The following is a 25,864-nucleotide window of genomic DNA, read 5'->3' on the forward strand; positions in this document are numbered from 1 at the left end:
TGGAGATGTGTTATCATTATTGCGAAGCTGTTCAATCACATCATGATCGAATATCGGTGGTACAGCTGCAAGGGGGGCTAACACAATCAATATAGACAATAAAAGGAGTGCACAATTTGGCTCAAGAGATATACTCAAAATACCTTCAACTATGGTGAGGGGTGTTGCGACAACCCTATTGCTGAGTTCAAATGAAGCAATGGTCTGCGGATTCACTCTCTCAGCCCACACTTTTAATGGGTACGCACGGGCTCTTGCTAAATTAGCATGCTCTTCATCGGTTAGGTCACGATCTATTGTCAAATCTATTGAAGTAAGAAGTGTTAACTAAATCAAAGCAGTCATCCAAGTAGAGTAAATAAAATAAACTTTTTACCAGCAAGATTCGGCTCACTTCATGATCGGGGCACAAAAAGGCTCTTGTCCTCGGGGCTGGCACCCACATCGAACTCCCAACCATCTTCGGACACAAAGAAGAAAGCCAATCTCCATTTTCGGGGGTAGCTAGGAAGTTTTCCTAGCAAGGTGTCAGGTGGGTGGGCAAAGTTGAGCCAATCACCAGCTTTCTTCCTGGGTTGAAAGTAGTAAAGAAACTCCTTCAATGTCAAAGGAGTATTACCGCACAAATGCCACAAAATCATGTATCCCACAACTGTTTTCCAAGCATTTGGAGAAAGTTGGGAGGGTGCTAGATTAAAGCACCTGAGTAGCTCCCTAACAAATTTAGGTAAGGGAAACCGTAAGCCAGCATCGAAAGCCGTCTCAAAGAAACGTGTATAACCTTCCGGAGGATCATGACATACTCTTTCGTGAGGAGAAACACATTGGACCTCCACAGACTCCGGGAATGAAAACTTCAGCTTCAGTTGGCCAAGGTGGTTGGCGTTTAAGTACGAAGTTACGTGTAGCGGTTTAATGGGAAGCACCTTATCGGCTGAATTATTACGCTCAATGACCTTCCCGTGAGGTTGGGTTGAGGAAGCCATGGGAAAAGGAAAGGAGTGCAAGTGGTAAGGAGAAAAAGAAGTAAGAGGAGAGGAAGGAGGTAGAAGAAGGTAATTAAAATGTTCAGGCACTCACTGCGACTTAAATAGGCGGAGACAAATTTAATCTACTGCGACAACGGTTATAAAAGTAGCCGTTAAAAAATGGACACTTGCAATTTGAAATTGAAAATGCGAGGCCCTCTCCTCTAGTTGCCCGCCAATTGGAGTCCCTTGCAGAGAGTCCCCGCGTTACTAGACGAACAAGTGGCAACAGTCCAAGGCCTACACCAGAGGCTCCTAAGTTGTTTAATAGGGGTCCCCTACCTTTTTCTCTTGATAACTACAAGTAAGTGGCCGTAACACAAGGTCTATGCCGGTTTCTACGTTGTAAAGGAAAAGGGAATCCTTTGTAACTTTATGACAAGGGGGTCCCTTGCACCTTTTTGGCAAAGGAGTTCTTTGCACCTTTATGACAAGGGGGTCCCTTGCACCTTTTTGGCAAAGGGTCCCTTGTACCTTTATGACAAGGGAGTCCCTTGCACCTTTTTGGCAAAGGGTCCCTTGTACCTTTATGACAAGGATCCCTTGCACCTTTTTAGCAAAGGAGTCCCTTGTACCTTTATGACAAGGGAGTCCCTTGCACCTTTTTGGCAAAGGGTCCCTTGTACCTTTTTGACAAGGGATCCCTTGCACCTTTTTGGCAAAGGGTCCCTTGTACCTTTTTGACAAGGGATCCCTTGCACCTTTTTGGCAAGGAGGTTTCTAGCACCTTTATGACAAATGGACCATTGCAATCTTTGACGGAGAGGTTCCCTCTGTTTGCCATGAAGGCCCCAATAATATAAATATATAAAATTATATATATATATATATATATATATATATATATATATATATATTATATTTTGTCTACTAATCTTCTAGGGAATCAAACACCTTACATTCTCTTAGTTTGAGATCTAAACATGAGAATAGGGGGCAACTGATGATACGGTCTCTACAATCCAACACGAATACACAAGTTCTAACAGACATGGAAGCCAAGGAGTTAGATAAACTACAGTTACGAAGTGATATGGATAAGGATAAGTTCTTCAGATCCGTATTGTACTAGAATAAGGAGATTAATTCCCTTATCAAATACTATAATCTATTCTATAAAATGGGTAACCAGCCAATTCAAAAGGTACGCAAACAATATCCCTAAAAGAGTCCATTAATCTTTCTGGTCTTATACTAACTTGACCGTCGGAGACTCTTGGGCCGGTACCGTACCGGTGCCTTTTCGACGACGCTTTCTCTTATCTGCAGGTAACGACGTCGTTCTGGGTCGTGACCGAATCTTGCATCATCAGTTGGCGCCATCTGTGGGAACGCGAATATTAGTTTCCTAAAAACAATGGTTCAGTTGCGATTCGGAGTCCAACTCGGAGAAAGAAGCCAGCACCCTTCGCGCCTTGACAGCGGAAGTCAATCACAGCATGGTGGTAGCATCCACCATCAACAGCGTCAAGACGCAAATCAATCACAGCATAGTGATTGCAACCACCGTCAACAGCGTCAAGGCGCAAATCAATCACAACATGGAGATGACGGTAGCCGTCAACCACATGATGATGAGAACCAGTCGCGTCATAACGATGGTCATCATCATGATGATAATCAACCTCATCATAGGAATGACAGACCTCACGTTAGTTAGTCTCGCGCGAGAGAAGATCAGTCCGAGCAGGCATCCCGTCAAGGGAACGCCTCTAGGCGGGTTCTAAACGATGGGAAGATTGTCGCGTTAGAACAACATGTTCAGAACCTTACTCAAGGTATGAATTAGTTGGTCCAGCAAAACACAGCAATCATGCAACACTTGGCCATCCCTGTAGTACCCTCTGAAAGTAACGATGACAGCGACAGAGTAGACTATAGTCCAGCGAGAGGTCGACAGAGAGACCTGCGCACTTCCACACCTCGTTCCAGAGATATGTCTGATGCCAGAGAACGCATTGAAGCAACTTACATTGATCAGCAGATCCAGGATCTCAAATCAAAAGTGGAAGGAATGGCCCAAGCCCTAAAAGGAAAAAGGTTCCGCCACAATTGATGACTTGGTTCAAAAGACGAATTTACCTTTTAGTCCTCATATCATGGCCCTCCTATTACCAACAAAATTCAAGATGCCTCATCTTGATAGTTTTGATCGAACGCGCGACCCCCTCGACCACTTAGAAACTTTCAAGTCCCTCATGAACTTGCAGGCTATTCCGGATGAGATCATGTGCAGGGCTTTCACCACGACAATCAAGGCCCGGGTTTGGTTTAATAAATTGAAGCTAGGATCTATTAAGGACTTTGATGAACTCAGTAAGCAGTTCATAAGGCATTTTATTACAGGGAGGAGACATTGAAAGCCAGTTACTTATCTGTTGAATGTTAAGCAAGACAAAAGGGAGTCGTTGCGTGATTATATTGGTTGGTTTAATACAGAGATGTTGTAGGTCGATGAGGTGGTTGATAAAGTTGCTCTTACAACCTTTATGGGAGGTCTATAATCCTCCAAGTTCCTATTTTCCTTGTCAAAAGACCCACCAAATAGCATGGCAGAATTATTGATCAAGGCCCAGAAACATATGAATGCTGAAGATGCCATGAATTCAAGAAAGGGCAAAGGAGTCGACGACAAGAAAGAAGACAAGAAAAGGCCAGCTGCTAGCTCCAAAGATGAGAAAGACACTAAGTTCAGAAAGCCTACCAATGATAGGCCCCCTAAAGTACCCAGGGGGCAAGAAAGCTACATTAACTTCACTCCCTTGAACACCCCGATCAGCCAAATCCTCTTGCAGATCCAAGATGACCACTCCTTGAAATGGCCCCCCAAGTTGAAGTCAGATCTAACAAGAAGATCTAGGGACAAGTATTGTCGGTTCCATAGAGACCATGGGCATAATACCGATGATTGCTTCGACTTGAAGAACCAGATAGAAAGCCTAATTCGTCGGGGGCCGTTGCACAAATATGCTATGGACCGTGAAAAAGTTGCCACTCAACCTACCCCTAAGAACAGAGAGAACAACCCTCCTGGCAGCCCGTTGGGAGAAATAAAAGTGATTATGGGAGGATTTGTATGTGGGGGAGAATCAAGCTCAGCACGAAAAACTCATGTCAGGAGAGTCCGGAGCTCGGCAGGAGTCAATGAAGTTGAAATTCATGAACCCCCAGCGAAGTCTCCTAGAGTGGAGGGCTAGGACATTACCTTTTCGGAAGAAGATGCTAAGGGAATCCAGCAGCTACATGACGATCCTTTGGTAGTGTGACAATGGTCGTGGCCAACTACGCAATCCACCGTGTACTAATTGACAATGGTAGTTCTGTCGACTTGTTATTTATTAATGCATTTGACAAGATGTGTATTGGCAAGGAAAGGTTAAGGCCAACAAAGTCCCCCCTTGTTAGTTTTTCTGGAGAAAAGGTTTTCCCTTTAGGTGTAGTCACACTTCCGTTGATAGCCATGACCAGTCCGAAGCAAGTAACCGTAATGGCAGATTTTTTGGTGGTGGACTGTCCATCTACGTATAATATAATCCTAGGGAGAATAACTTTGAATGTAATGAGAGCTGTCACTTCAACATACCACCTATTAATGCGGTTCCCTACAGAGCAAGGCATTGGTGAGTTAAGAGGTGACCAAGCCACAGCAAGGGAGTGTTATGCCGCCGCTTTAAGAACAAAAAAGTTGCAGGAAGCATTGGCCATTGAGAAACCAGGAGGGTTAACTGAGAAGGAACTCAATCAAAGGGCGGAACCAGTAGAGGACCTCGTAGAGATCGACTTGGATGAGGAAAGAGTTGGAAGAAAGGTGAGTATAGGGTCATTACTCAACCCACTCATCCGAGATTCACTCGTTCAACTTCTCAGAGATAACAAAGATGTGTTTGCATGGGCACATGATGACATGCCTGGCATCAACCCCTCCATTGTGCAGCATCGGCTAAATGTGGATCCATTTAAAAAAAAAAAAAAAAATAGTAGTACAGCACCATACCCAAACACCACCATAACAACCACCACCACCACCACCACCACCACACCCAAACACCATAGAAGGAAAAAAAAAAAATTGAAAGCAGTTGTGGCCAACTCATACTTATACGTCCCAAATGCCGCCACCACCACACCAAAGACAACACCATCAACACATACAGACGCTACCAGAACCATCACCACCACCACAATAGAAAAAATAAAAATAAAAATTTTGAAACACCCTGATAATCTAAACACCACCATAACCACCACAAGAGATCGGGAAGAGAGAGAGCGAGAGTCGGCGGCTAACCGCCCCCCCCCCCCCCCCCCCCCCCCCCCCCCCAAAAAAAAAAAAGTTAGAGATTAGGATAAATAAAGAGACTTAATGATCAGAGGTAGTTTTGTCAATTAGCAAGGTTGATATTTTGTAAATTAATTAAATTAAATAATCATGGGCAAATATAACAATTGAAATCATAGGAGGTGTCATTGTTAAAAAAGTCGTTGGCTCGCATTGGAATGACATTGACAAATATAACATTTTTTTTACATTGTATGCATTGACGGGTCCTCATACCTTTGAAATCAAATGAAAATACCTTTTAACCATTTGACTTGTCAACAATTCCATTTAAATCATAAAATTATAAATTCAACCTCCTAACTAAATTTAACAGACCAAACTAACTTCTTTATCTCTTATATATATATGGATATAGTATAGTTGTTGTTGTTGTTGTTTTTTTTTTTTTTTTTTTTTTTTTTTTTTTTAACTTAGTTGGTACTCGCACATCTATGTCTCCACTGAGGCTTGAACCCCTGACCTCCCTATAAAAAGTAGTGGCTTGGTACTTAGGTCGTTGGTACATATGAATATAGTTTATATATAACAATACTTATACTACCATAACCACCACCATAACATAAAAATTAAAAAGAAAATATATATTTTTATTTTTTATATAGTCAATACACCACCATACCCAAACACCACCATAACAACCACCACCAGCATACCCAAACACCAAAAAAAAAAAAATATAAGAGAAGAGAAGAGTCGTGGCTAACTCATACTTATACGTCCTAAACGCCACCACCACCAGCACATCAACGACACCACCACCAACACACACAGACGCTACTAGAACCACTACCACCACCACCACCACAAGATAAAAAATAAAAATAAAAATTTTGAAACACCCTGATAACCTAGACACCACCATAATCACCACAAGAGATCGGGAAGAAAGAAAGGGAGAGTCGGCGGCTAGGTACTAAAATGAACCAAAAAAAAAAAAAAATTTAGAGATTATAATAGAGAAAGAGGCTCAATGATGAGAGGGTAGTTTCATCAATTAACAAGGCTAATATTTTGTAAATTAATTGAATTAAATAATCATGGGAAAATATAACATTTTAAATCATATGGGGTGTCATTGTTAAAAAAGCCGTTGACTCGCATCGGAATGATATTGACCGAAACTTCAAGGGGTGTCAATGCAATCTACCCATTTTTTTATTTATCAAAAAAATAATTAGTTGGCATATTTTAACATGTTCTTGGTAGGAGTAATGATCTTTAGTTGTCATATTTGATTCACTTCTTCACGGATAATTTTTTATTTTTAGAGAAGTGAAAAGGTAAATAATAATACTAATAATGTTTGGGTGATAATTTTGTAAAATTTGAATTTCAAAAATTAGATTTTACTTTATTATCTAAAATTAGATTTTACTTGAAAAATGTTACTTGGAGTTGGCCTTGATGATAACCATAATGTCAAAATCGAGTTTAAAACATTAGTTCTTAATACTTTTGTTTGCACCTTAAAAATATTTTTCGATCACTGGTGCTGACCAATTGCTTAAAAATATTTTTATTCAGCCATGGGGTGTTGATCAGTTAGGATTACAATATGATGTATTGTTTTAAGACTTCTATTTATAAGGAGTCTTAATTAGCATGCGACTTCTTGATTCGGCCATTTGGTGTTGATTAATTTAGAAGAGTTTTAGTTCAGTCTCATGGTGCTGATTGGTTTTGATGAAGGTTTTGATTCAACCACCTGGTGCTGCTGATTGACTAGGAACAATGTAGCATGCCAGAGGAGAATTATTTCCACATGTGTAAATCACCTAACTAATTCAGCCACGTGGTGCTGATTGACAAGGGATATTATAACATGTTTGGAGCTATTATTTAAAATCATAATTCAAGTTGATATATATAGTGATATATACTCCCTCAAACGTGACATCTTTTTTGGGACAGAGGTAGCATTAAATATAACTCCTTGATTTAATTATATTATACAGTGCCACAGCATCAAGGAATTCTATTCCACACAAGGCATTGATGGGAAACACGTGCATTTGGATAGGCTTAAGACAAAAGGAGTTTTGAATTCAAATATAATATTTGAATTTGAAAAGGAAACTGCTGAAAGTAACTGCTGCTCCAGACATCTATAAATAACACCATGGGGGCCTTGTGCAAAAGTTCCACGACCATAACATCAAAATTTCATATGTTTCATACTTTAGCAAATTTACTTACGCTGTGTTTGGAATGCTGGATTTGATGGGATTTGGATTTAGAAATAGGATTTACAGTGTTTGGAATAATCGGATTGTGAACGGGATTTTAAAGTTATGGGATTTCAAATACTGTTTTTGATATGTTTCAAATCCTGACTAAAACGATAGGATTTGACGGGATTTGAAAGATAAATACCATATTATCTTAATTAACCTTGTACAATATCTACTAATTAATCTCCAACTATCTTTTTCTCATCTAACCCTATCCTATTTAATATATATTACCATATCTCTATCTCCAACGCTATTTAAGTATCTCCATACTACTTTCTCATATAACTGTTCAATGTTATTTTATTTTTTAGTGATTTTTTTAAAGTATGTTGGTGATGTTTAATAAGTTAGTTTTTTAATTAAAAAATAATTGCTCTTTTTTTACGTGATCTGTTAAATAAGTAAATTTTATATTTCAGTTATATCATGGTCATTCTCTTTGTTTGTCGACAATAAAATAAATAATTTATTTATCATTTAAACAAGGGTAAAAATGGTATAATATTATTTTTATTTCAAATTCCCTTTTAAATCAAACTTTAAATTCAACTGGTTCCAAACATAGAAATGGAATTTCATTTTAATTCCAATTCCTTTTCTAATTCCGATTCCTTTTCCAAATCCTAAAATAATCGATTCCAAACAAAGCGTTAAGTTTTTTCATTGTACTACACATCTTTTGCTTAGGAGAAGTATTAGAATCTAATTCTTATACTTGTTTCACTTGTATGAGGATCTTACTTATGAAATAAACGTCAGACGCTTGGCTTCAATCCCCTCTAATTTTATTTTTTAAATCTCTTGAAATAGATGAATTTTTATGTACGGCCCGTTTGGATTGGCTTTTGAAACGCTGCTTTTAGCTTTTTGGGGTTGGAAGCTGTTTTGAGTAGTGTTTGGCTAATTTTTTAAAAGAGCTTTTATGTCTTAGAAGAGCATTTTGGAGAAGCTGGGTACCCCCAGCTTTTCTTAAACGCTCTTTTTTTAAAGACACGGGAAGCTGTTAAAGGGTTTAATGAAACTTTCAAAATAGCAAGTGTGCCCTCCATATTTGTGAACAAAAAATAAAATATTCCACCTGTATCCCTCTATATGTAAAGAAGCCTAATCGCATCACAGATTGTCTCTTTCATCTGGTTCACAATTTCACATAGCAGCAGCTTCCTCTTCTCTTTTTTCTCATCCTCAAGATTTCAAAGCTAGGTACTCCATATTTTTTCCATTGAACAAATAACTCCTAAATACAGTATTATTTTAAGTTTTATCATGAATCAGATTTGTTAGATTTTAACAACGATGATTGAGAACAATATATATATATATATATATATATATATATATATATATATATATATATATATTATTTATTGCTATTGCAATTTATATTTTGATTCATTCTTGATTTTGGTTTTTTGTTTTCCCTTTTTCTCTTATACATTACCATCATATGTTTTTGCCTTCAATTTTATTTTCTCTTAGCTTTGCGAATCTATGGGTATTTACAGGTAATATATGTGTATATTTTATATGATTTACTTGATGATAGTTACGAAAATAAACTCCATAAGTTGGGCTAATGACTCTTTCAACTTGCATAACCACGGTCAACCAAAAAATTTGAAGAACAAAGAAATCTTTTTATCTTTAGCTTTTTTTTCACATTGAAATTGAATTGGGAAATACTTTCCATCTTTAGCCTTTTTTTCACATCAAAATGAACATGTATATAATGGCGTCCTCAGAATCTTTCTATGGCAACCACGATGTACTAACAAAAAAAAAAAAAAAATGAAGAAAAAAAAATCCTTCCATTTTTAGCTTCTTCCTTTTTTCACCTCAAAAATTGAATTGAAAAATAGGTGAACTTATATGTAAAGCGTTGTATTTTTTAAAAAAATTCCTTTCATATATCAATTTCTCAAAACACTATAGAAGAAAGAATTTATAAAATGACTTACATATATTATGTTGAAAAAACCGAAAGAAAAATAGTTAAATAATTAACTGTATGAATGACTTCCTTATAGTGAAATTAATAAAAAAATGTAGAAGAATGTTATTTAGATCATTTTATAGACAACAACAATGTAAAAGAAATAATTTTTAAATCATTTTCATGATAGATGTGTAACATATATTTTGTTTTTTTACAAATGATATGTTTGTTAATATCATAGTTTTGGTTATAGTTGTTGGGATGGTCATTGTTTGGAACCTTATTTCATTGGTTAATGTTTGGAACCTTATTTCATCTAAGGGAAAATTAGTTATATTAGTAGTAGAAGAGCTTTAGTAAGCATTTTGCCAAACAGACAAAAAAGTTCTTTTAACATTAAAAACTCTTCTAAAATGCAATTCCCAAACACTATCAAATAAGCCAAATAGAAGTGATAGCTTCTACTTCTCTTCTTCTTCTATGTAAAAGCATAAGTAAAAGCTATGCCAAACGAGCACGTAATTTGTTATCCTCTCTTCATCCATTCCACTTTTAGTGCAGAAAGTCCTCTTTATTGAGTCGTTGAAGAACCTGAAAGAAAGGGTCATCCTTGCTTTCCAGCAGTCGACTAATATAGTAAGGGCTGATTTCAAATTCGGTCAACATCAATGATAGTTTAGCTATCCAACCCTTTCAGTCGAAAGACTATAACCTGCCCCTAAAAAAAAGAGCTAAACAAATTTGACAGTGGATGATTTCGAACAAGCAACATCAATCAATAGAGCAAGCAACATCAATCAATGGATGATTTCGAACTAAATATTAGATTAATCTATAAGTATTATCCAAAATTACAAATTTTAAATCAACCCCACAAATCAAATGTGTCAAATGAATGGTGACTATTGAATTAATATTGATAGGAAATAAAATGAAAAAAAATATTAAGTTGAATGCAGTGAAAATTAATAACTATACTAGAAAAGAACCATAATGTAGTTCAGATTAAGATAATATTAAAAAAAAAAAAAAAAAAAAGCTAATATAGGTCGAGATTGTAATTAAAAAGGAACAAATTCCAACAACCCCAAAAGAACTGGGGGAAAAAACCTTTGTTAAGACTTACTCAACAAGTAACCAACAAGCCATATTGTTGACACCCATTTTGGTAAATTACGTGGCAATGAGGTGGCATGATGATGTGGTAGCTATATACGTATTTTGGGTTATGAAGGGATAATTAGAATTGTTAAAAGAGATAATTAAGGATTTATTATAAGAGTTTTGAATCAAGTAGAATTGTTATTATCCTTAATTATTCTTATCTTGTGGGAGATAAAGGATGAGATATATCATCGTATATTTTCAACTATGATGAATTTACAGGGAAGTGATATCAAGAAGGATTTTATCAGAATATGTAATCTCTTCAAAAGAGTTGGCACATTGGATATGATATGTCTTATCTAATAGAGTTTGTTTAGGTATTAATTCTATCTTTTTATGTAGTTATTCATTTTAGGACTCTTTATGACTTCTATAAATAATTGTAGAAGTATTTATTGTAAGGGGTCTAGCACCATCAGAATCATTATATTTATTTGTTTGTTTTCACAAGCACTTTCTCCAAATAGCATCCTTGCTATCTCTATCTCTCTATATCTATTTCAGTCTCGTTCTATTTCTCTCCCTATATCTCTGTCTCTCTATCTCTTCTCCCTATCACTTTCTATATCTATTTCTCTCCCCTTTCTATTCTCTCTTTATTTACTATAAATTATTCATTGTAAAGTCCTTTTAATTAAGGCAATTAGAACTCATTAAGGAGCTTACTTGTTCTCTTCCTCCTGTAATCACCTGAAAGTCAACCTTCCAAAAGAGATTGCAAGTTGACAAATCAGACTTGAACTATATATTTGGTTCTGGCACGCCCGCTCCATCTCAATTTAAGATCGGATCTTTGGAGCCAATTTTAGCGTCAACATTCTTGGCACGCCCGGTGGGACCCCACTAGGTAAGAGATTTATAGTAAAAATATGCAGTCGGCTTCTCAACCGACATACAAATATTCTGATCAGTCAAATCAGCAGATGTACCAATATTCTAATCAGCCATATGGTTGGCCAGACAATTATCAGCAAGCAGTCGCTGATTATCGGCATGTTCTAGAAGTCGCTGATTATTGGAAAGTACCGATAGTTAATAATTGGTATGTTCCAACAAAAGTCGATTATCAGCAGACGCCGACAACCGCTGAGTATCCGTATGTTCCAACAGTCACCGATTATCGACAAGTTTCAGCAGTCGATTATCGGTATGTTCCAACAGTCGATTATCAGCAAGTACTGATAGTCGATTATCGGCAGACGCTAACAGTCACTGATTATCGACAAGTTTCAGCATGAGATTATCGGAAAGTTTCAGCAGCCGATTATCAGTAAGAAAGTTGGCCAGAATGTAAGCAGAGGATGAAAACACTAATGGCTCAAATACGAGAAGAGCCAACAGTCGCTGATTATCGGCAAGTTTCAGCATCAGTATATCAGCAAGTTTCAGCAGTCGATTATCGGCAGACGCCAGCAACCGATTATCGGTAAGTGGTAAATCAACATGTCACCCCCTGTATCACAATCTTCAGTACTCGGGGGGCAGCAGATGGCCAATCAACAAGAAAGTTGGCCAGAATTTAAGCAGAGGATGAAAACACTAATGGCTCAAATACAATGCCCACCAGTTATGCCGATTCCCCCTTAGAGAGAACAGCAAGAAATAGGGGAGATTGATCAGGAGATTAAAGAATTGATAGCTCAGCTGATCCAGGGCGAGGTAGCTCAAGGGCGTAAACGTGCTCAGCCTGTGTACAAGAAACCTTATCCTAACCAAGTGGTAAATCATCATGTCACCCCTGTATCACAACCTCTGCTATATGAGGGGCTACCGATAACCAATACCGAAATTGGCCAGTCTTGCCGATCTCGGCAGGAAATTTTACCAGAAAATCGGCAGCAAAGTTTGCCAGAATATTTTCAGTTACTAACTTCCGATTATCGACAAGTTTCAGCAGTCGATTATCGGTAGGCGGTAAATCAGTCACAACAGATGACTTATCAACAACAAAGTTGGAAAAGTTATCAGCATGTTACTGATGAATGGTAGGGTACAAATCAGTTGAAAGCAAAGTGGCCTATGTACCAGAATTCTTTGCTGATTATGACATTTAATAATCGGCAAAAATAATCATCAGCTGAAAGAATTGTTTTAACTCACTGTTCTCAGCCCAATTTCAAGAAAAGAAGGAAAAAACTAGCCAATGTTAATTTTAGAAGGTTACTTAGATCTCATTTGAGAAAATCGGCTGAGGCAAAATCAGTTAAAAGAAAATCGGCTGAAAAACTAGCGGCTGTCGGGGGGCATGTGATTGCAAACCCCCAACAAAAGTTAGTTGATCCATACGCTCCATTTCAGGCTGCCGATTATAGTGAGGTTATATTTGCCGATCAGTGGACTTTTGGGCATGATGCAGTCCTACCGATTCAGCCGAATGTAAAATCGGCAAAGGTTATTTAAAGACATATCTCGACTCCTGCTGATTATAGTAGGGTCATGCTTGCCGATCAATGGAATTTTGATGCAGTCCTGCCAATAAAGCTGAAAGCAAAATCGGCTGAGGCAAAATCTGTTGAAATGAAATCAGCTAAGAAAACTCTTTCCTAGCAGAATGTCATAGAGATAATAGGCAGATCGGCTAGAATGACGCTTCACAATAATTTAATTCCTGTCGATCATGATCATGATTTGCTAATGGAGTTAGAACTTGCATGGTGGGCAAGTCCTTCCTGGGTTTATGGGCAGGCGATATCGGCAAACTTTCTGAGAATCTAGAAAGAAGCCTAAAGCGGCAGATTTGGCTAATATGAAATAAAGATCATCTTAGGGGTGATGCAAAAGAAATAAAGCTTTGAAACTCGTTGATTTGCAATCTTATTCCAAGTGATTAGCTCAGCCATTAATTTCCTTCCAATATATTTTAAATTTCAAATATCTTATCGGCTTAAGCAGCCGATAGCGGATAAGACATTTAAAATTGGGGGGCATTGTTGACACCCATTTTGGTAAATTACGTGACAGTGAGGTGGCATGATGATGTGGCAGCTATATACGTATTTTAGGTTATGAAGGGATAATTAGAATTGTTAAAAGAGATAATTAAGGATTTATTATAAGAGTTTTAGATTAAGTAGAATTGTTATTATCCTTAATTATTCTTATTTTGTGGGAGATAAATGAGTAGATATATCATCGTATATTTTCAACTACGATGAATTTACAAGGAAGTGATATCAAGAAGGATTTTATCAGAATATGTAATCCCTTCAAAAGAGTTGGCACCTTGGATATGATATGTCTTATCTAATAGAGTTTGTTTAGGTATTAATTCTATCTTTTTATGTAGTTATTCATTTTAGGACTCTTTATGACTTATATAAATAATTGTAGAAGTATTTATTGTAAGGAGTCCAACACCATCAGAATCATTATATTTATTTGTTTGTTTTCACAAGCACTTTCTCCAAATAGCATCCTTGCTATCTCTATCTCTCTATATCTATTTCAGTCTAGTTCTATTTCACTCCCTATATCTCTGTCTCCCTATCTCTTCTTCCTATCACTTTCTATATCTATTTCTCTTCCCTTTCTATTCTCTTTTTATTTTCTATAAATTATTCACTGTAAAGTCCTTTTAATTAAGGCAATTAGAACTCATTAAGGAGTATACTTGTTTTCTTCCCCCTGTAATTGCCTGAAAGTCAACCTTCCAAAAGAGACTGCAAGTTGACAAATCACACTTGAACCATATATTTGGTTCTGGCACGCCCACTCCATCTCAATTTAAGATCGGATCTTAAGAGCGATTTTAGCGTCAAAACATATATAATTAATTACCGAAAAAAAGAAAAAGAAAAAAAGCAAAACATAAATAATTTACGCAGTGCTCGTCAATATCTTTTTGTTTTTATTTATTTGCACTAAAAATACAAGACAAGTGTTTATAATATCACCAATCTTTCGTTGACCTTAACTTTCATTTTATAATTTCTAAATATGCACTAACTCCATATAAAATTTAAAAACAACCCCACTAGAAGAGAGTTCCGTAGCTATATAATATGGTCAAATGCAGCAAAGTTAATATGAATCCACTGTAACACATTGAAAATTTGGGCTATATGAAATTTCGGATTCTAGTCCGGCTGTGGAAATGTTTCTTTTCGCTATACTTTTTCAACTTTGGACTGTTGTTGGCATATTTTTATAGTGTTCTTGGTAGGAGAAACGATTTATTTGGCATATTTGATTCTTTTCTTTGCGAATATTTTATTTATTTTTTTAGCAAAGTAAAAAGACAAAATAGTGTTTTCAAATAAATATAATGCTCATAGAAATTTTCTTAAACATTTTTAGCCTACTTTTGAAGTCTAAATCTTGTTAAAAAAAAATATAAGTTGTATCTAGTTTCTACTGTAATATATCAATAATCCATTTACATTTCATAAACATATGTATAATATTTTTTTTCTTCAATCACAGTTGTATAATATTATGAATTCAAGAGAGAAAAAAAAAATTACATAAACAAATATATATATATATATATATATATATATATTTTTTTTTTTTTCTTCAATAACAGGTGTATAATATTATGAATTCAAGAGAGAAAAAGAAAATTACACTAATGTCTCCTCATCTTTAATTAAAAATAATAATAATACAAGAACCTTGTTAGATATTTTTGCTGGATTGTGTTTACAAAACAAATATTTGAAATGTTATCAACAACATTTCTTATTTTCTTAATTGATATTGTATATGTTAATATTTTTAGTTGTCAATTAATGTTAAATGGGAAATTCTGTAGTTACCCCTTTTATAAATATTAAATTACTTCTTTATTTGTTTCTACTAATTATGTTTTGTAAAAATTTGTGATGTTTTCCTTAGTTAACACTTAAAAGGTACATTTTTTAAAATTAATTTATATTGGAATCAAAGTACTCTTTTTTCTTTAAAAATGTGATTTTTTAAAAATTGAATCAGTTTCTAAAGAAAATTAGTTATTTAAAAATATTTTCTTCTACTGCATCTTTTTTATTTTTATTTTTTTTCATGTAGCTTATCATTTTATTTTCTCTATATCTTTCTCTAATATCAATTTTCTATCCCAATATATTTAATAAAAATATGATATTTGGGATATTTCTTATAAATATTTTTTGAAAAGGCCATTTTTATAGTGGCTCCGTGTCAGTCTACATTTATGAGACGGGGTGTTCGATTATTATAGGGGAAGTATTAGGGACCTCTGAAGCATCATTATCATAGCTTATTATACTAAGATATATAGCAATGAAACAACTAGGGATATCAATACGGCGAGTTCAAGATGGGGCACTCCTTTCCCAAACCCTTCCCACCAGTGAGAATTATTTCCCAACCCGATTTGGGGTGCCTCACATTGTAGTCGAAGAGTGTTCGGAGCGCCCCGATATGCACATTTTTTAAGAAAAATAATTCAAACTTAAATAAATTTAAAATAAATCTTATAATATTTTTGTAGTATATTAAAATATTTAACAATCATAATAACAAAAGTATTGTTAAAATTTAAAATTATCATAAGAAGTAACAAGACACAATAGAGGCTAAGTTTAGGGCAAGTTCACCTCCACGAGTAATCAATATCCTTAGGAAAATTAAAAATTATAGCTAACAAAAGAATATATATATATTTTTATATTAATTAGGAATTGGGCAGTTCGGGGCTTTGTGGGTAGGGGTGCAACTTGGGTTGGGTAAACCGAACCCAACTTAAGCCCAACCCAATTTTTCATGAGCTTGGAAAATCATTTTTACAATGGGCTTGGGTTGAAAAATATCAATCCGAATTTAATTAGGGTTGGGCTTGGGTTGAAGTCCTAGTAACCCAAGCCAACCCGAACTCGAATTATAATATTATATTCATATATATTTTTACTTTTAAATAAATTATATATAATATTTAACTATGATTATCTTTTTTCTTTTTAACTTCTTTTGTTAAACCTTAACTTATTGTATATTAACATTTAAGAGAATTAATTTTTTAAAAATTTGTTTGTAATTTATTAAAAATCTACAAAACGTCTTTAAATTTTTTCTTGTTTAAGAGTAATTTAATCTAAAACTAATTCCAGATCATATTAAATTTTCAGCATAAGGATTAGCCATTTGAGTAACCCGAATTAACCCAAATTTTTTTACCCTGAATCTAAACTCGAGTTGCAAGCCCGAATTTAAAAGTAGAAGGATGGGTTAGGCTAATGTTGAGTACGTAGTTAAGGTTGAGGATAGGGTTAGAGTTAGACTTGGGTTTAGCATTTCTTATGGTGGGTTGGGCTCAAATTATACCTCAAACCCGCCCAATTTGCCTGAGTTGCAACCCTATTTGCGGGTATAAATTCTCTTCCCAAACCCACTTTTAACTTGATTAGGGCGATCCCAAACCCGTCTCAGCGAGTTAAATTGACATCACTAAAAACAACCATCATATTAAAAATGAACTAGAAGGGAAATACATATCTTATAAGCTTCAGAGCTAGTAGTAAGGGATGGTGTACGGACTAGAGAAACTGGTCCTCCGTCGGGGATGGTTGATCTTGGTGGTGCTGGAGAACTGGCTGTTGGAGGTAGTTGCTTGAAGGGATTTTGAGCTTTGGAGATGGAGCACTTGTCGGTGGAGAAATTTGAGCCTCTAAAGGTGGATGACTCAGGTGTTATATGATAAAATAAAAAATTAAGTACTGAAAATTTTAAGAACTGAATTTTAATTACTAAAGTTTTTAAATGGTAATTAAAAAATAAATTAGGAAGCATGGACACTTCTACGAAAGAGTTGTACCCGTGTTGGACACCGACACTCTTCAGACACTCCTCGGATACGTGTCCGACACTTCATATACATATCCATAAATAAAAATTGTGAATCGTACGCAGTGAAATGTTTAGAAAGTTTTTATTATTTCTAAAACAGATCTTGTGTTTTTCTAACTTTATTTATTTTAGTAATTAAATAATTAATCACATGCAGATAAAATAAAGCAAAGTAAAAGTTAGAGATGACACTAGGATTATTAGCAAGAAAACCCCAATTGATAAAATACGTCAACTGTTTGCGTTAGAAAAATCTCATGGTTTGTGCAATTCAAAGTAAACCGATCCACTATGCTTGAAACAAAGTACACTGAACTTTGACTCTGGCTCACACCCTATCGTTCTACCAAACACCAATTGTTGACAATCATCTGGCTTTGCGACTCCCCGTCCAATAGTAACTTGATCTCAGGCTTATGCTTGATATTTGTAGAAGAGTAGCAGGTAGATTAGACAACACTCCTCGAATACTCCAACCCTTTCAAAGTGTGATTGCTTTTACTTCTATTCTTCAATCATCTGAATTTGATGTAGAAATAGATCTGCTTTTGTCTGATCGATGTAGATGCAACTGTATGATCACGATCAGGATTTGAACACCACAACTCTAAACTCCCTATGTGTTTATGTGTATGTGTTCTAGAAAGATGACAGATAAATCTCTTGGATTTTCTGCAAGAATAATATTCCTAAGGCTTTTAGAAATAATAACTTGATAATGCAAAAACCGTGAATAAGCCTATGTGTATACCAAGGTTTATATAGAGGTTTGCAAAGTCCTATTCTTTCTGAAAATAAAGGAAATTTCGTGCATAAGACTTGGAAGGAAAGTTGGATAAAAAAAGAATAAAACAGAATAAGGAAACTGAAAACCTGATGCTGTCAGGACTTCTGGAACCGGTTCCCAAATCTTGGTACCGGTTCCCAAAGGATAGTATGATTTTCTCTCAAATCTTAGCTTCTTGAACTGGTTCCCAAATTCAGGTACCAGTTCCCACTTGACAGAATCCAATTGGAACTTGGATTTTCTGTATTTTGGTAACTCTGAACATATACCATGTAGGTAATTGTGTCCTAAGTGGGAAACGATTTCTTAATATGTTGTTCTCTCCTTTTCGATGACCAACAGTACTTTCCTATTTTGAACAACCTTCCAATTCCACAGTCGATGTCAATTCTGATACAGTAACTGAAATTACAACTCGACTAAGACTTGTTTTGTTATCGAAATTAGCCAATTACAAAAATATATCTCACAATCTCCCCCTTTGGCAATTTCGTGACAAAACCCTAAAAATAATTTTAGCAATTTACCCAAGCAGAAAAGTAAATTACAATTTGTTCAAGGAAACACAGAATTTTTTAAAATCTGTTCTCTTCTTCTCTTGGACAAAATTTCACCTGAATTCCTGCACATGAATCAAGCAAAACTACCACTGAAAGCTTAATAAAATAAGTTAAAAACTCCCCCTGAATAAATTATCCAAAATTTTTCAGTATTTCTCCCTCGTAAGTTAACCTCGTTCTCCCCTTTTATGGAATAAAATTGACAAAGTAATTATTAAGAGCAGAGCAAAGAAATAATGAGAAGAGAAGCAATTAAACAGTTTATTACGTGTCAGTAGTCACAAGAAAATATCCAAAAATATCAAGTCATGACAATGTAAAAACTGAACAAAATATGATGCATGTATGATATGAACATAGAATCAAGTATTAATATCTCCAGTAAACGGAACAGTAGTAGTCAGAATGTCCTCATCACCACCATCAATGTCACTATCACCACTATACTCATCATCCTCATCTCTCTCATCCTCAGGAACAAGTGAAGGATCTGGAGGGGCTGGCCTATAGACATCCTCAGACGTACTACCCATCCTCTGCTCTCTAAGAAATCTAACATCGGCCTGTAGATAAAGAACAGCATCCATCATGGCCTTCTGATTCCGAAGAATCAATGAGTAGAGCAGATTAACATTTTCTATGGTGAAACTCCGTTTAGACGGAAAAATCTAAGTAATCTCAGGAAGAGATGACGAAGCAGCTGAACCTCTACTAAACTTCCTAGCAGCCCTGGCAGATTTAGACTTGTTAAAAGCCTTGACATCCATCTCAAACATAATCTCAATATGACGAGCTGGAAGTGGAAGTGGAATTTCAAACTACAGATACAAACCCATGATGATCATAGGGAATGGGATGACTTCTTCTTGGTATTGTTCTTGTAATGTGCTACCATCAACCAATAGATAGAAGCAGTAAGATAGATCTGCGCATCAATCGATAAAAGATATAATACCTCTGCACGATCTGCAGAGATGACATTTTTTTTCTGAAGTAACTAAGATTGGAGATGGCAAACAAATTCGGAAACGCCGCCTTATCCATGAGATAACGGGATAGTACATAATCAAGGTATCTCGGTGAGTCTGAAACACACAGAGCATTGCAAATATCTTCCCATTTCAGCCCTGAATGATTAAGCGGAAGACAATACATTGTGTTTGAATACCTCTTGGGTATACTTAGAACTCTTCTACTTGCCTTTTCATTGACGACATAGTCCTTGCCAAACAACGACACCTCAAAATATCCAGAATCTTGAACTTTTCAGATATTTGAGTAAAAGAAGTGTACCATGTCAGGACTGTAAGTATGATTCATCTTCGTGAAGAAAAGCCAATTGTGCTTCTCAATGTAGTCAACGAGCTTTTTCCTCGAACTATTTTTCAGCTTCTTCAAGTTCACATTCCGTTCCGATTTTGTCGAACCATCTTTATACACTTTATTGTATACCTTCCACGCATGTTCATTGTAGAAGTGTTCTCTCGCGAACTCAACCTTCCCAATGTCAAAAACTGAAGGATACCCAGTTGGTACCTCAATAGAAGGCGAGGAAGAATGCATGGGAGAAGTTGGTTTGTCCCTTGGAGCGTGTGAGCCTTCTTATGGTTCACGGAAGAAAATCGTCGTTCGGGCTTTCTTGGGAGGTGGAGGAGTAACAATTCCCTTTCCTTTAACTTTCTGAGATGATTTTAGAGCCATCTTATGTTCAGATAATTTTGGTTTGAAACCCCGGAGTTCACTTGGTAATTTTTTCGAACACTTAAAGTATGCTTCAACACTTGTTCTTGGACAAGTTTGATTTTGAATCTTCAAAACCCCAAAAATCAACATCAATGCAGCACAAAGCTTTAATCAACCCAAACAAGTCTCAATTTTCAACAAGTTAATCCTACGATTCAATCTCAACCAAATCCTCTAAGTTTTCTTTCTCAAAATCCCAAACTCCTTTTCAATCTTCGTCACCCTTTAATCTTCAAATCTCAAGATCCATGAGATGATTCCATGTTCAACTTGCAATATATGATGAGAATGATGCAAGATTGAAACAATATATGAAGATGTATATATGTAGAGAGAGAAAGTGCACAATTTAGAGAGAGAAAGTGGATACGAAGCAATGCCCAACACTATGCAAATAAAGAGGCTTTAAAGCCAAAATCTGCTGCTAGGAACCAGTAGCCGAAATGGGAACCGGTTCCCAATGGGTAGTGATATGGTCGTAGTGCGGTGACCACTTTTGAACCAGTACCAAACTTGTGGTACCGATAGCCATGCGCCAAAAGTGTTTGGCCTTGCTATTTTGGACCTTTAAACCGGTAGGGGAAAGCTTGAACTGGTAAGAACATGGCAGTATGCTTTTTAGACTTGAAATTTTTTTCAGAAAACCAATTTTCTTCTAGACTTTTTGAATCACACAATGATCAATGCAAAAAAAAAAAAAAAAAAAAAAAAAAAAAAAAAAAAAAAAAAAAAAAAAAAAAAATATACAAACTAAAATCAAAAATCTTTTTGAATTTTTCTTAGTTTTTCAATTTTTTATATGTTATTATTTTTTTTAACAACAAAATTAAGAACAAATCATTGAGCAGTCAATCAAAGTCTTTCAAGTCCACACATGATCCAAATTTTCAGAAAATTTCAGAGATATCTATGAACGAAAATTTTGACTCCACAAAATATTCAATCAATTTCAATTCCCAAGAAATAATCGCAATACGAAATTTAACTTGCAAATTTTAATGAAACATTTAGAAATCAATCTAGCAAGTTCAAGTGTATGTGTGCAATCCATCTCATCAGTTTTCAATCAATTATCAATAAACCATTGTTCAAACCATATTAATCGAAAAGCATCAAGATAAAATTGTTTTTGAGCAATTTTTCTAAGTAAGATGGCTTTCACTCTAAAGAGCAGACAGCAATTCCCCAATTCAACTTGTCTCCACCTTTCTTTTTACTCATTTAGCTCCACTTCAAAGTCTTATGGGTGCTTTCGAACACATCACAATAGGTAGCCTTTTCCAAAACAAATAATTCAGCATTTTTCAAAATTTTCTTTTCTTTTAATGCTAAATATTTCATCATTTTTTTTTTAATTTTGATTTCGAGCGCCTATTTTTTTTTTCAGATAATAACCTTTATACCTTTTGTGATCAATATACCCTAGTCAACAATTAAAAGATTTTCAATCAAATTTCTTCAGATTTGAACTAGTGCACAAAAGGTTATGAACTTAAGAGATTCAAATCTAAAAATTTCCTAATCAATGCAAATCAACTTTCATTATATAGATTACAAACAAAAAATCTATTTTTAATAAAAAATCATGTGTCTCAATTTGTATTCAAAGATAGATCATAAAATCAGTGGAAGAATTTTTACAAATATATCATGAAGACTATGATCAGAAACTCAAGCCTAAACCAAACCCTTGCAATTGATCCAATGGCAACAAATTTTCTTTTAAACACAAGCCATGATCACTGACTTTCATAGGACTTAGTTTGAAGATGAAGTCCTTCTGGAAACTAGTTCCATGGACTCAACATGCACATAATTGATCAAATCAGACTTTTTGATCCACATAGTTTTCACTCTCATTTCTTGAAATTCTCTTTCTTTTTTTACCTCTTTCTTAGGCAAATTTTCAGCTCTAGAAGACTTAGGTGTGACAAGATTCTTTTTCCTTTTAGAACACACCCTTTTCTTAGCATGAGAATTTTGAGAATGAAATTTAGAAAAATCTTTCTTTTTCTTATGAAAACATGAGTTATGCTTATGTCCATTCTTACCACAGAAAGTGCAATACAACAATTTAGGCATATAAGACATGACAAAATGTAATGAATCTGGCAAACATGGTTTAAGCATAACAACAGGTTTAATAAAAATTATTTTACCTTGCCTACTTGAAAAGCCTTTAACGAATTCTAAACCAGTTTTATCATTCACATCCTTACCCATGTTGATTATCTTATTCAAATTATTTTTACTCATATTGAATCCTTTCAATTTATCTTGTGCAGTTTTCAATTCAATTTCAAGATAATCATTTTTCAAAGCAAGACATTCATTCAATGAATTAGCAATACTTACCTTATCCTCAAGAATGATAATCTTCTTATCAAACTCAATGATGATGGAATTGCTTTAAAAAACTTTCCTCTTTCCTTTATCAATCTGTTTCTTTAGATCTTTATTCTCACCTTTTGCTTGGATAAGCTCTTTTGCTAGCTTATTGATTGTCTATTTAACTTAAATGGTTTCTTTAACCATCTTCTTCAATCTTTCATCGTCCTTTTTAGCCTCTTGCACCTGTTCATCATGAACTTCATTGTCTTCGTTATCTAAAATATCAGAGTCAGATAAAGTAACGACATAAGGACCTTTTTCAAGAAAAGTGACATAAGAAAAATCATTAGAATCATCATGAGGAGAATCATTATCACTTAAAGCAGAATTTTCAGACATAGAAACTTTCATTGTTTTTCTTTTATTCCTATCATTTTGTTCTTTCTTAGGACTAGGACAAACATTAGATGCGTGACCTTTGCCACCACAGTTCCAGCAAGTGAATTCAGTTTTTTTTTTTACTCTTCTACTTTCTTTTCATTAAACCTAAATTTTGATATTTTGTCAAAATTTTGAGGATAAGCCATGTTACTATTTCTTCTCATTTGTTGTCTTTGCAAGATCTGATTAAACTGCCTTGACAGAAAAGCAAAATCATCATTAGAGTTATCATCCACATAATTCTCAACCTTTTTGATTTTAAAGCAAAATTTTTTTCCTTCTAAATTAAATCAAAATTCTGCATCTCAAAGGTTTTCAATGAACCTACAACCTTGTCAACTTTACAGGAAGTTAAATCTCAATGTTTAGTGATGGTTTCAAAGTTAATATGAAATCTTTTAGGTAAAAACCTTTAAGATTTTCTCACAGATCTTCTTATCACTAACTATTTTGCCTAAGTGATTCAGTTCAGAAATTATTTCAAGAAGACTAGAATAAAAATCAGAAAATGATTCATCTTCTTTCATCACGATGTTCCTAAAGTGAGAAAGCATTTTAATTTTGGATAACTTCATTTTTAAAGTTCCTTCATGAGTAACCTGCAAAATATCCTAAACTTCTTTAGCGGTTTTACAATCAGAAATTCTAGCATATTCAGATGGAACAACAGAATTAATAATTGCATATAAAGCTTTGTCATTAGCAACATTATGCTCACTTTCAATATCAATAAAAGCAAAAACATCTTTTAAGACCTTGACTTTTTTTTTATCATCTACAGTTTTATCTTTTGTAGGTGGTGAATAACTAGATTCAACAATAGCCCATGTTTTACCACTAGAATTTTGCAAATAGGTTATCATCTTTGATTTCCAAAAATTATAATTATCTCCTTCAAATAAAGTACTACATTGATTAGAACCACCTTCTTTCAACGAATAAGACATGATTTTAACACAATTTTTGAAATCAATCAAAGCTTTCCACAAGGATCAACTCAATGTATAAAGATTGGCTTTGATACCAATTTGTGAGTTATACACATCAGAATATTTAGAAAGTTTTGATTATTTTGAAAACAGATCTTGTATTTTTCTAACTTTTTTTATTTTAGTAATTAAACAATTAATCACATGTAAATAAAATAAAGCAAAGTAAAAGTTAGAGATGACAATTGCGACTCCCCGTCCAACAGCAACTTAACCTCAAGCTTATGCTTGATATTTGTAAAAGAGTAGCAGGTAAATTAGACAACACTCTTCGAATGCTCCAACCCTTTCAAAGTGTGATCGCTTTTACTTATGTTCTTTAATCGTCTAAATTCGATGTATAAGTAGATTTGCTTTTGTCTGATCGATGTAAATGCAACTGTATGATCACGATTAGGATTTGAACACCACAACTCTTACGATCAGGATTTGAATACCACAACTCTAAACTCACTATGTGTTTACGTGTATGTGTTCTAGAAAGATGACAGATAAATCTCTAGGATTTTCTGTAAGAATAATCTTCCTAAAGCTTTTAGAAATAATAACTTGATAGTGCAAAAGCTGTGAATAAACCTATGTGTATGATAAGGTTTATATAGAGGTTTGCAAAGTCCTATTCCTTCTGAAAATAAAGGAAATTTCATACATAGGACTTGAAAGGAAAGTTGGATAAAAAAAGAATCAAACAGAACAAGGAAACTGAAAACCTGATGCTGTCAGGACTTTTGGAACCGGTTCCCAAAGGACAATAGGATTTTTTCTCAAATCTCAACTTCTTGAACTGGTTCCCAAATTCAGGTACCGGTGTAATGTTTATATTTTTCACCATTTTTCCATTTTCTAGAATTTTTCATTTTTGCAAGGGCATTTCATCTTTCTCGTTTTGCGTGCCAGACACCGTGGGGTGTGTCAGGTGTGCCCAAGAGTTGGCTGGGACATTTCTTTGAGTTTAGGACTATTAGAAATGCAATGGTTGCCATTTCGGCATTTTTCTATTTTTCGAGCTGGTCGGTCCCAGGCGGGACCCGCTACCGGAATTGTTGTGTGCGGGTGTTATGTCTTGGGTCAATTGCATATCATGCATGGTTGTTATGTGCATAATTATGTTGTTTAAATGTTGGTGTATTGTTGTAATTTAAATGGATTATACATATACATAAGTATATTAATTTAAGGTGAGATATTTTTTGTGTTAGTAGAGGGACCCACCACTAACACATTTGTGACCAAGAGGCCATTGTATGGCCTCACGTTCTCTCTTTATCTCCCAGCACTCTCTCTTCCTCCCTCTCATTTTTCATTTTCATTTTCTTTTCTCAACAAAACTTCAATCTTTGATTACTTTCTCATCTTTTGGAAATTTTGGGTGCCGTTTATGGCAAAACGGAAAGCTCGTCATGATCTACGTATTGATATAAGCAATTTACCATTTTGGCCATCCTTGAATTTTTTGGGCATCAAATTGGGGTTTTTCATCTCATTTGAGGTTAGGGATTCTA

General features: G+C 35.0%; 1 protein-coding gene across 1 annotated transcript; it reads left to right on the forward strand.

Annotated features, from left to right (window-relative positions):
- The first annotated feature begins 3,577 nt into the window (after positions 1 to 3,577).
- Positions 3,578 to 4,225, forward strand: LOC132272435 (uncharacterized). The gene has a single exon (XM_059773587.1). It carries the CDS (start codon positions 3,578 to 3,580, stop codon positions 4,223 to 4,225), a length of 648 nt encoding a protein of 215 aa, XP_059629570.1.
- Positions 4,226 to 25,864: the final 21,639 nt, after the last annotated feature.

Source organism: Cornus florida, unplaced genomic scaffold (assembly GCF_030987335.1).
Source record: "Cornus florida cultivar Cherokee Brave unplaced genomic scaffold, ASM3098733v1 CherokeeBrave_3.0.0_Hap2_Chr09, whole genome shotgun sequence".
In the NCBI taxonomy this organism is placed as follows: domain Eukaryota; kingdom Viridiplantae; phylum Streptophyta; class Magnoliopsida; order Cornales; family Cornaceae; genus Cornus; species Cornus florida.